General features: G+C 47.8%; 1 protein-coding gene across 1 annotated transcript in view; it reads left to right on the top strand.

Moving 5' to 3' along the window:
- The first annotated feature begins 9,843 nt into the window (after positions 1-9,843).
- Positions 9,844-12,603, top strand: part of LOC111543150 (60S ribosomal protein L12-like) — a 14,839-nt gene continuing 12,079 nt past the window's right edge. Inside the window, exon 1 of the mRNA XM_023213020.1 lies at positions 9,844-10,068. Within this exon, the coding sequence (XP_023068788.1) occupies positions 9,844-10,068 (225 nt within the window). The remainder of the gene's footprint in view (positions 10,069-12,603) is intronic.

Genomic DNA, 12,603 nt, shown 5'->3' with positions numbered 1-12,603 from the left:
CAAACTTTATGAAGTCCCCTCATACAGGCACAGTCAGAGAAAGATACATAATCATAGGTAGCCACTCCCCTCACTCTGGACATGTAAGCTGGCCCTAATCTTTCTCTACTGCATCCAGTGCTGCAGTGAACATCCTCTATAGAAATGCTGAGGGCAGGTTTTAGTCACGGGATTGGGGAGCACACACAGGAATGCCAGTGCCTGGGGGCAAATGGGCAGTGAGAAGAGAGTGTCATCCACCAGGGAAACCCGAATAATGTGGAGACTGAGGGCACCACAACCTTCTAGGATTGTACAATGTGGCCTGCAGTTGGCCCTCACTGAGTGGCATGTGAGATGTGACAGGCAGGTGCTGTTTGCTGGACAAATTAACTGTGTTAGTGCCATCTTCCCTCTATGAAAACCTCTCACATTCTGTGACGGATCGACAGCCCGCCCTGTTGTCTCTGAGCGTGAGCGATGCCCACAGCCCCCACAGGCGCTCCCGTGCACTGCTGGGGCATAGGAGCCCACACCCTGGCCACAACTGCCCAGGCAAAGGTTTGGCCTGACACAAAGGCGGCCATTTACGTACTGGATATGTGGGAGGGGTAGCCCAGCAAAAAGACTGCCCAGTGGAGACCTTCTACACTGGACAGTGACTTATCAAGCCCATCAGACTGTCTCTCACGGGACTGCCTGAAAACCAGAGGACCACAAAGTGAGCCATAGGCGAGGACTACACAGGAGAAGGTAGAAGGCAGGGGCCAGGAGGTGGAAGCCAAGAGGTAGCAGAAGACATCAGGCAGAAAGGATCCGTAGCTGGCCTTGGCCTGAGCCTCCAAGGACTCCAGAAGGAGGTTCTTCTCTTCCAAGAGGGCTGCTCTTTGTCTGCCGAGGCCCTCCCCGGCTTCCCACCCTGCTGCTTAGCGTTACAATAAAGCCTCATCACTGGAGGTAACCAGAGTGGGTCTGTGCTCCCTGCAGCCTGCAGGACCCTCACTGCACATGTGCAGACAGCACTTTACAGTTTACATGGTGCTTTCCCAGGCATTCTCTCATCACAACAAACACGGGAGGGAGAACACCTTATCCCCACGTCATAGATGAAGAAACTGATGTTCAGAGAGGATATGCGTCCATTGGCAGGTAGATTAGGGAGGAGAAACTCAGAACCAGGTTTGCTGACCTCATGTCCAGGCTGTTTTCATCACACCGAGTGGTCTTCCTTCCCTCCCAGAAGATGCCTTCACTGTGCTGTGCTACCACTGCCGCTAGCCTTCTCTGTTTGAAGGTGAAGTGGCCTTAATTGCTTCATGTGTTTCAAATTGTCTACTGCAACTCAAATGTTGTAATGCATGAGGGCTGCGTAGTAACATAATGCATGACGACTGCATAGGTTTTCTGTCCATAGTGTCCAGCACTTGTGAGCATACAGTAGGTGCTCAATAAGTGCTGATGGTTCCAAATGCAGTTTTGCAAAATGTAGAGGTCCAAATCCCACCCTCCAAGTATGGATTAGGATTCTCTGCAGATTTGAAAAGCTCTCCTAGGAGTCTGATCACATTCCAGTTTGAAAATTACAGATAGAAAGGATGCTTATCCAGCCTCCTCAACTCTCAAAAACATAGCCATGAACCAGGAAATTAGCAAATATATGTAAATAAGCAACCAAACTGAATCTCATAAATTCCATGCAAAATAGCTGAAGCATGCTTGTCTTCAAAAAACTGCTGTTTCCTCTCTCGGTACCTGTAAACCTTTACTTTATATGTAATTCTAAGGAGATTGGTCAGTTGGTTTCTCAGTCCACAGTTCACTGGAAGCGTGCTTAGGAACAGCTATGAGAAACTGCGAGCTGAGGCCAGGCACGGTGGCTCACACCTGTAATCCCAGCACTTTGGGAGGCCGAGGTGGGTGGATTACCTGAGTTTAGGAGTTCAAGACCAGCCTGGCCAACATGGTGAAACCCTGTCTCTACTAAAAATACAAAAATTAGCTGGGCGTAGTGGCGCACGCCTGTAGTCCCAGCTACTTAGGAGGCCAAGGCACAAGAATCACTTGAACCCGGGAGGCGGAGGTTGCAGTGAGCTGAGATGGCACCACTGCACTCCAACCCGGGCAACAGAGCAAGGCTCCATGTCAAAAAGAAAAAAAAGAAAATTAATTGTGTTACACAAAGGAGCCCAGCCTTCCCCTCAGTGCTCTGGCATTGCCAGCTGTGCTTGCAGTGATTGCTTCATCATACTCCACAGACAGGGTCCAGCCCTCCAACTTGTGTGCTGCATAGTAGTTAACAGCACAGATTTTGGAGCCAGGCTTGCTGGGTTCAAATCCTGCCTCTGCCACCGCTGAGTTGTGTTTATTATTCAATTCTATATGCTATCAGGGGGTGGTGGCTCACATCTGTAATCCCAGCACTTTGGGAGGCTGAGGTGGGACGATTGTTGGAGGCCAGCAGTGTGAGACTACCCTAGGCAACATAGTGAGACCCCGTCTCTACAAAAAATATAAAATTTAGGCAGCCATGATGACGCATGCCTGTAGTCCCAGCTTCTCAGGAAGCTTGACCCTGGGAGGTCAAGGCTGCAGTGAGCCATAACTGCACCACTGCCCTCCAGCCTGGGCAACAGAGTGAGACCCTGACTCAAAACAAAAACAAGGCCAGGCACAGTGGCTCATGCCTGTAATCCCAGCACTTTGGGAGGCCGAGGTGGGTGGATCATGAAGTCAGAAGTTTGAGACCAGCCTGACCAACATGGTGAAACCCTGTCTCTACTAAAAATGCAAAAATTATACAGGCGCAGAGGTGCGCACCTGTAATCCCAGCTACTCGGGAGGCTGAGGCAGGAGAATCGCTTGAACCCGGAAGGCAGAGGTTGCAGTGAGTGGAGATCACGCTACTGCACAACAACCTGGGCGACAGGGAGAGACTCCGTCTCAAAAAACAAAAACAAAAAGAGAAACAAACTCTGTATGCTTACCTGTTCCCTTGCCCCTTATTCCCCAAAGTGGGGTCCAACAGGACCTGGAAGCTTGTTAGGGAGGCCGAATGTCAGACCCAGAGCTGGTGAATTAGGATCAGTGTTGTAAGATGTTTATGTGCACATGGAGTGTGAGAAGCCCGTAATAAATAATGTTAAATGAATGAAATTGGGCATTCTAATACATGAAAGTCCCAGGAGCATCAACAGGATAGAGAAGGGGGTGGGGGAGCAGAGGGCTGGCCCCTGAGGGAAGGAGAGGAGCTTGATATAAAGAAAAGAGAAAGTGGGGGAGGCTGGGCTCTCAGAAGGACTTGGCTCAGCTACTTTCCCAGCTGGATTCCTTGGGATTCAGTGTCCTCATTGGTGCAATGGAGTGACTGATGCCCACCTAACAGAGCTGTGAATAGGAGGGGAGATAAGTCCAGAAGGCGCTGCACAGAAAGGGCCCTCAGGTTGTCACTGTGGCAGGCTCACGCCCTCACCCGAAGCCCTGGGGCCAGAGCTTTGCGGTTTCAGAAAGGTCACTCGATGCATGTGCTGACACTACATAATACTCCAGCAGGGTCTGGGCAGTGCCCTTAATTAAACCCAGCAAATTTTTGCAGGAAAATGTCTGAGCAGTGAGAGACAACGTAAAGATTTTTAAATGACCTCACACCAGGTCAGGTCAGGTTTGTGGCCAAATGAGTTTATACCAAACTTGGTGGGGGGGAAAAAAAGTCTGCTTTTTTAGAGTTTTTGGTTTTTAGAATTGCAGATCAGGGAGTGTGAAGCTGGATGACAAAGGAGGAGGGGCAGCCTTCGATGGGGATGGTGAGGAGACCCCACCAAGCTTGTCATGGGATGCAGGAAGGGCTGAATGGTTTGCCCTCAGGGGCGAGTTCACATTTGGAAGGAAGGGGCAGAAAGCATGCCATCAGCAGGCCAGGCGCGGTGGCTCATGCCTGTAATCCCAGCACTTTGGGAGGCCAAGGCAGGCAGATCACCTGAGGTCGGGAGTTCGTAGACCAGCCTGACCAACATGGAGAAACCCCGTCTTTACTAAAATTACAAAATTAGCCAGGCGTGGTGACACATACCTGTAATCCCAGCTACTCGGGAGGCTGAGGCAGGAGAATCACTTGAACCCGGGAGGCAGAGGTTGCAGTGACCAGGATCACGCCATTGTAGTCCAGCCTGGGCAACAAGAGTGACACTTGGTCTGAAAAAAAAGGAAAGAAAAGAAAGAAAGAGAGAGAGGAAGGAAGGAAGGAAGGAAGGAAGGAAGGAAGGAAGGAAGGAAGGAAGGAAGGAAGGAAGGAAGGAAGGAAGGCACACGAACAGTAGGAAGTCGCCAAGGCTAGGGTCTGAACAGGAGTATGATCTAATCAAAGACAGAGAGCAACAGATTTGTCAGGTTTGCAAACAAATAGGAAGAGGGCATCCTAGAGTTACCCCATCCTCCTGGCCCTACTTGAATTTCCTGGGCGGAAGAGTGGATGCACCTTACATACACACAGCCCTCACCAAAAACACACATGAAAAAGGCTCTCATATTCTATCAGACTGTCAGGGGCAACCCATAGGGCCTTATCTACTACACAGGCACATGTAAAATTATAATACATTATAGCAAAAAATTAACATAATTCGAATTTTGTGTGCCAGATGCCATGAACATGTTATTTTTTTTTTTTTTTTTTCTGGTTCTAATTCTTACAGCAGCCCTGTGAGGTATGAATCTTTGTTCTATTTTACAGAGGAGGACATGAAGGCTCAGGTTGCCTAAGAAAGTCCAGGGTCACGTGGTTGATTCATCGAATGCCAGTGCCTGAGTGCCCTCCATTGAACCACACTGTGAGGCCAGAAGTCGCTGAGGATCTGAGGCCAAGGCAGGAAAGGGACAAGTCAGAGGGCTGAGATCTGGAAGAGAGAGTGTGTCCTGCAGCCTGAAAAGCCCCTGGTTTACACTTCGGCTCTCCCCTCAACCTTCCTGTACCCTTATGCTTTGGGTCTATCTCCTGTAAACCTGAGAGATGGGATTTGTTCTTTATCCATTCTGACAATCTTTATCTTTTTTTTTTTTGAGATGGAGTCTCACTCTGTCGCCCAGGCTGGAGTGCAGTGGCATGATCTCGGCTCACTGCAACCTCTGCCCCTCCAGGTTTAAGCGATTCTCTGCCTCAGCTTCCCGAGTAGCTGGGATTACAGGTGGGTGCCACCACACCCGGCTAATTTTTTGTATTTTTAGTAGAAACAGGGTTTCACCATCTTGGTCAGGCTGGTCTTGAACTCCTGACCTCGTGATCCACACACCTCGGCCTTCCAAAGTGCTGGGATTACAGGCATGAGCCACTGCGCCCGGCCTGACAATCTTTATCTTTTAATAGGAGCATTTAGTCCATTTAGATTTAATGTAATTACAGATATATAGACATATGGGATTAAACCTACTCTCTGCTTGCTATTGGTTTCATCTGTTCTACGTTCCTTTTTCTCTCCTTTTTCCCCTTTCTTTTGGTATTGGGTTGTTTTTGTTGTTGTTGTTGTTTAGGTTTTTCTTTTTGCTATTGAATTTTTCCCTCTATTAGTTGGGAGGTTATATGTCCTTTTCTGTTTGACTTTGCCCTCAACTCAATTTTTTGATAATTAAGTGAGTGTGTGTGTGTAAAGTGTTTTGTACCACTAGTCCTATAGCTTGGGATGGTGTTAGGCAGGCCTGGGTTAGAACCCTGGCTCTGGCACATTCTAGCTGTGTATTCCTTTTAGCTGCTTTCCCCTAAGCCTCAGTTTCTGTATCTGTTAAACATGGACAATGGAACCCACTACACAGCTTATTGTGACACTGTAGTGAGTTTACAGAATGCCAAGTGTTCTGCCTAAGAGCACAGAAAAGGGGCTCAACAAATGCTTGTCCCCTTCCCCTCTCTAGACTTTGCCTTTCTATGTCCGGGAAGAATTGGCCCTGGATGGAAGCTGCCCAAGAGCCTAGCTGCGTAGCTCGGCTTGACCGTAGGAAAACTTCCCAGAAGAAATCTCTCTGGAATGAGATGTTCCCAGGGTACAAATGATCTGTAGCATCATCAGTGGACAGCACAGCCTCAGTCTGGGAAGTGGGAGGTTGCTGGGAAATTCTGCTGAAATGGAGGAGGGATGGGGTGTAATGGTTGGTGTCCCAGGGGAGACTAAAGAAGTGGAGAGGATTGCCCAACAGTGTGTGTGTCTCCAGCCCTGCCCGGGAAGAGGGGCCTGACTGGAGAGTGACGGCCTCCTCTTCTCGGAGGCAGGTGTGTCCTCTTGGAGAGCAGAGCAGTGACTCACCAGACTGCCACAGCTTGTTATAAATATCCCCTGAGACACCTAACTCCCTCGGCCCCGATTCTATATTAGCACAAGCTGCGCTCCATTATTCCATAATTAATTAGGTTTCCTAGGCACCTCAAGACTGGAAGAGGGTGTCCCAGCCTGCTGTGGACACAAATATTGCAAACTACATGGCAGCCCCCACCCCCAACTGTGAACTGAAAAACCAGTGCATGTGCGCTGTCTCTCTCTCTCGCTCTCACTCTCTCTCTCTCGCTCGCTCTCATCTATTTACCTATTTACAAATCAGCATTGGGCGAATTTTGCAAGGTGAGGGCCAGCCAAATGTCCCCTGTTTGAATAATCCTGAAATTTCAGGGACCGATCCAGTAATGCAAACTAACCTCACTCTCATTTACTTAACCCCTTTGGGGAAACTGAGGCCCCAAGAGGGGATGAGGATCCATACCTCAGAACGAGACCAGGAGTGGTTGGGTGGGAACTCAAGGCTCCCTGCCTTCCCATTGCTTCAACTCTCAGAGCCCGGGTTTTCTATCTGTGCACAGGAGTGAGTAACAGTGCCTGCCCCGAAGGAAGACGGTCAGGAGCATTGAATGGAGGAGAGTGAAGGTGCTCCTGAGTGGGAGCCCAGCCCATGAAAGGGCTACAGAAGTACGAGGTGTCTTCATCTCATCCCTCCTCCATTTTTTCTCTTCCCTGACCAAGATCTTTCTCTGTATCCTTCCATTATACCTGGCAGTGGATACGCATGAAAGATTAAGTTAGAAATTGGATTTCATCAGAAGCAACTCTAGCCTTCAGGAACAACAATAGATACCATCTATTGAACACCTACCATGTGCTCGTCTCTGTTCCCATACATCATCTCATTTAATCCTCTAAACCTGGGCTGCCTAATATGGCAGCCACTAGCCGTATGTGACTATCAAGCACTAGTACGACTGAGGAAATGCATTTTTTTTTTTTTTTTTTTTTTGAGACAGAGTTTTGCTCTTGTTGCCCAGGCTGGAGTACAATGGCATGATCTCGGCTCACCGCAACCTCCGCCTCCCAGGTTCAAGTGATTCTCCTGCCTCAGCCTCCCGAGTAGCTGGGATTACAGGCATGTGCCATCACGCCCGGCTAATTTTTGTATTTTTAGTAGAAACGGGGTTTCTCCATGTTGGTCAGGCTGGTCTCGAACTCCCGACCTCAGGTGATCTGCCCGCCTTGGCCTCCCAAAGTGCTGGGATTACAGGCATGAGTCACCGTGCCCAGCCGGAAATGCATTTTTTAAATTTTGTTTTAAATTTAAAAACTGATAATTCCATTATCAGAAAACTTTTAAGTATGTTTAACAACTTGGGTATGTGAATCTACTGTTTCCACTCTACATTTTGTGAATACCTAACTACAGATCAAGTATGTCCAGGGGAAATTTAGCGTCCAAACTGGGAGGTGCTGTAAGCTTAAAATCCACACTGGTTTAGAAGACTTGCCATTAAAAAAGAGAATGTGGGCTGGGCATGGTGGCTCATGCTTGTAATGCCAGCACTTTGGGAGGCTGAGACGGGTGTATCACCTGAGGTCAGGCATTTGAGACCAGCCTGGCCAACATGATGAAACCCCATCTCTACTAAAAATACAAAAATTAGCTGGGCGTGGTGGAAGGCACCTGTAATCCCAGCTACTTGGGAGGCTAAAGCAGGAGAATCACTTGAATCCAGGAGGTGGAAGTCGCAGTGAGCCGAGACTGCACCATTGCACTCCAGCCTGGGCAACAGATTGAGACTCCATCTCAAAAAAACAACAAAAAAAAAGAGAGTGAATGTGAAATATCTCATTCATTATGTTTTTCATATTGATTAATGCTGATTGACAATTGTTTGGATATTTTTGGTTAAATAAAGTATATTATTAAAATTAATATTATGTTTCTCTTTACTTTTTTAAATGTGCTTAATAGAAAAATTTAAATCACATATGTGTTGGAAAATCTGGTGAAGTCTGAAAAAAGTCTGTAGTTTAATTAATAGTATTGTGCCAATGTTAATTTCTCAGTTTTGGCAAATGTGCCTTGGTTATGCAAGATGTCAACCTTAGGAGAAGCGGGTGAAGGGTTTACTGGAACCCACTGTACTATCTTTGTAGCTTTTCTATAAATCTAAAATCATTCCAGAATGAAAAGTGTAAAATACCCCCTCCAAATTACAAATATAATTACATTACATTTTTGTTGGAGAAACATGTAACTCTTTTATATTTCTTTCTTTTTTTTTTTTTTTTTTTTTTTTTTTTTGAGATGGAGTCTCACTCTGTCACCCAGGCTGGCATGATCTCAGCACACTGCAACCTCTGCCTCCAGAGTTCAAGCAATTCTCCTGCCTCAGCCTCCTGAGTAGCTGTGATTACAGGTGCCCACAACCCCGCCTGGCTAATTTTTGTATTTTTAGCAGAGCCGGGGTTTCACCATGTTGGCCAGGCTGGTCTCAAACTCCTGACCTTAGGTGATCTGCCCACCTCGGCCTCCCAAAGTGCTGGGATTACAGGTGTGAGCTACTATGCCCAGCCGAACTCTATTATATTTCTATTACAGAACCTAAAATAGTTATTTCTGTAAGAGGTATTATCCTCATCTTATTGATGAGGAAACTAGTGCTCAAAGAAGTTAAGTAGCTGGGTTTTGGACCCATCTGTTTACTGTGAAGCCCTTTTACTTTCTCCAGTAGTCCCTTCGCTTCTACCTTAGTGGCTGGCGCCCACTAGATCCGAGAATTTTCTTGCTGTGGCCTCTTCAGAGGGCACTAGTGTGGGTACGTGGACCCCCTTGCTATAGTGGGCAGGAGCTAAAGATGGAGAGCAGAGGCAGGAGAATCTGGAGGGTACCATTCATGCGGGACCAATTTGAGGTCTAAGGTTGTAGGATAAAGGGGAAGGACTGGTAGATTCTTACATTCGATTGACTAGTTGGTTTCTTTGATCTCTGCCTGACTTTGGAAAGGATCTTAGGAGCAGCTGCTGCTGTCGCAAAGAAAGAATTGGCAGGGCTGACAAAGCTTTAGATTCACAGGCACCAAAGGGAAAAATAATGGCGCCACAGGGGTAGAGCCAGGGACCTGTGCATGTCCCTGTGTAGGGAAAAGGCAGCAGGCAGCAGGCAGGCTCTGTTTCCAAGGTGCCTCATTTGACTTCCTCCTCTCTAACTTCAGACGAGGGAATTCTCCTTCCCGATGTAGAAAACCTGCCTCCTGACCTGCAGCCACAAAGCTCGGCTACCACAAAGCTAGGCAACCCCATTCCTGTCTAATCCTTCTTTTCAACATGTCCTGAGACTGCCCCCAGCCCCAGCCCTCCCCACGAGCAAGAGCACTGTGCTTGGAGTCCTGAGTACCTGTCTCTCTGCCAGACCTGCCCCCTTCAGCCTAAAAGGCCTCTGCCAGGCAGGGCACGACTCTGCTGCATCCAGAGGGGCCAGAGCCAGGCCCGCCAGCAAGCAGCGCACCGTCTGCGGCCAGCCGCCCACCACCTTCCCACTTCAGATGTCTCAGAGGAGCCCTGGCTGCCTTGAAGCCCACATGGGCAGCCCTGTCCTGACATGCCCCTGCCCCTTTGCTGCCCTGCCGTGCACTCTGTCTCGCGGCGGCCAGATGTGCCGGCTTTGGTGCTGGCGGCTCTTAATGAGGTCCAGATGTGCAGCCTGGCCTGGGCCAGCAGCGGCTGCTACCACAGGAGAGGGAGGCCCTGTGAGGGAGCAGCCAGGCTGCAGCTGGCCGCGGCGGTGCTGGAGGAGGAATGCTCTGGGAAGGATTCCCACTGGAATGTGAGCTCTTGGGATGTCTCTGACTAAATAAGGACCTGGCTTCTTCTTGGAGCTGGAGGCCCCAGCTCCTCTAGGCGCAGCAGCACTATGAAAGTGTCTTCAGCTGTCCCTGGCTCCTTTTCTTGACAACTGGCTTTTTTTTTTCTTTTTTTTTACTAATTATAAAAGTGACATAGATCCGGGCATGGTGGCACGTGCCTGCAATCCCAGCTACTTGGGAGGCTAGGGCAGGAAGGTTGCTTGAGTCCAGGAGTTCCAGGCTGTAATGATGCTATGATTGTTCCTGTGAATAGCCACTGAACTCCAGCGTCGGCAACAGAGTGAGACCCCATCTCTTAAAAAAATAAAATGTTATATACAGTGATGAAAGGCAATTTAGAAAACCCAAATAACCTAAAAGATGAAAACAAAGAAGAAAATAAAAGTCACCTATGATCCCATGGCCTCAACTACTATTAAAGTTCTGGCGTACATCCTGCTAGACGTTTTTCAAATACAAATATACATAAGTTTGTTTGTTTAAATCATGCTGCAAAGACTCTCAAAATCTGCATTTTTCACTCAACTCTTTCCACTTGCGTCTGCCACACAGGTATTTCCCAAATTGGCTCCATAGAACACTAGGGCCATTTTGCTATTAATTGGGAGTCTTCCACCAACTGTTTGAGATGCATAGGCTTACGCCAACTTAAATGGGCTGCTTTGCTGAAGGACTTCTTGGAGTCTCTAATTTACTAATCTGTGTTCTGAATCATCAAGCAGAGACTGGCACTTCTTAAACGCATTTCACCATGAAATCTCTTGAGGGATCCTCTTGGGACTTGAGTCTGTGGAACATCATGTAGGAAATGCATTATTCATCAGGCTGCAGAGAAGCCAATTGCATGTGTATGCCACGGTGTATTCCAGCATCCCTCAATGGATGAACATTATTATGGTTGTTTTCAATGTACTGCTACTATAAATAACCCTGTTATTTATATGTGTGTGTGTGTGTGTGTGTGTATATATATATATATATATATATATATATATATAAAACCCTGTTATATGATGGGCATTCTCATACTTCCATCTTTTTTTTTTTTGAGACGGAGTTCGCTCTGTCACCAGGTTGGAGTGCAGTGACGCACTCTCGCACACTGCAATCTCCGCCTCCAGGGTTCAAGCAATTCTCCTGCCTCAGCCTCCCAAGTAGCTGGGACTACAGGTGTGCGCCACCATGCCCAGCTAATTTTTTGTATTTTTAGTAGAGACGGGGTTTCACCATGTTGGCCAGGATGGTCTCAATCTCTTGACCTTTTGATCTGCCCACCTTAGCCTCCCAAAGTGCTGGGATTACAGGCATGAGATACCATGCCCGGCCACATACTTCCAACTTTGTTGTACAGAAACATTCCAAGAAATAGGTCTGTTGCTCATGTTGAAGACCATTTTAAACTTTCAGGTTCTAGGCTACACATGGCTCTTGCCCCAGCTCCTTATTTAATCCTTACATGCTAGGGAAGGGTCTACCTCATTACCATAAAAGGAGACATTGAGGAGGATGGAAAGTGGGGTCTGTGAGTCTTTATCCATTTCTTGAGCACTTGTACTACAGTGGGCTTGGGGATTATAGTGAAAAATAACTTTTCTTGGCCTATCAGAAACAACACTGTAATGAACATCCATGAACAATTATTATTTCCCAAAGAACCATTGCAACCGGAGAGTGAAACCACATTTGGGGTGCAGAGAATCTGTTCCTGAGTCACCTATGAGGCCATACAGCCCTATAGCACCCCTGGGTGCCTAGCAGGGGGATGGAAGCTGTACAATCCCTGAGGTGTTAAAGTGCAGAATGAAATCTCCCTGTTTGAGTGGGAATACAGTAAGCACATCGCAAGGACAGCTCAGACCTGGGCAAGACTTACCACTTACGTCTTCCTCCATATATTCTCCCCTTTGATCCTCACAACACCCTTGTGAGGCAGGGAGTATAGACTTAAGTTCATTCTACAGATGAGGAGACTAAGGCTCAAGGCAGGAGACTTGCCCAAGGTCACAAAACTAAGTAGGAGGGAGGAACCAGACTCCAGTGACACCACTCCATGCCTCCAATCAACACTATCACCTGATGAACTGCACATTGCTGTCAGCAAAGAATGCATTCCTTCCTTTACACAGGCCTTTCTCAACACGGGACGTAGGACCCAGGCTTTTTAATTTTAATTTTAATTTTTATTTATTTATTTATTTTTTGAGACGGAGTCTTGCTCTGCCGCCCAGGCTGGAGTGCAGTGGCCGGATCTCAGCTCACTGCAAGCTCCGCCTCCCGGGTTCACACCATTCTCCTGCCTTGGCCTCCCGAGTAGCTGGGACTACAGGCGCCCGCCTCGTCGCCCGGCTAGTTTTTTTGTATTTTTTAGTAGAGACGGGGTTTCACCGTATTAGCCAGGATGGTCTCGATCTTCTGACCTCGTGATCCACCCGTCTCGGCCTCCCAAAGTGCTGGGATTACAGGCTTGAGCCACCGCGCCCAGCCAATTTTTTTTT

The sequence above is a fragment of the Piliocolobus tephrosceles genome, chromosome 5 (assembly GCF_002776525.5).
Source record: "Piliocolobus tephrosceles isolate RC106 chromosome 5, ASM277652v3, whole genome shotgun sequence".
NCBI classification, from domain to species: domain Eukaryota; kingdom Metazoa; phylum Chordata; class Mammalia; order Primates; family Cercopithecidae; genus Piliocolobus; species Piliocolobus tephrosceles.
Note: the sequence above shows the minus strand (reverse complement) of the source record. Positions and strands in the feature narration are given on the sequence as shown.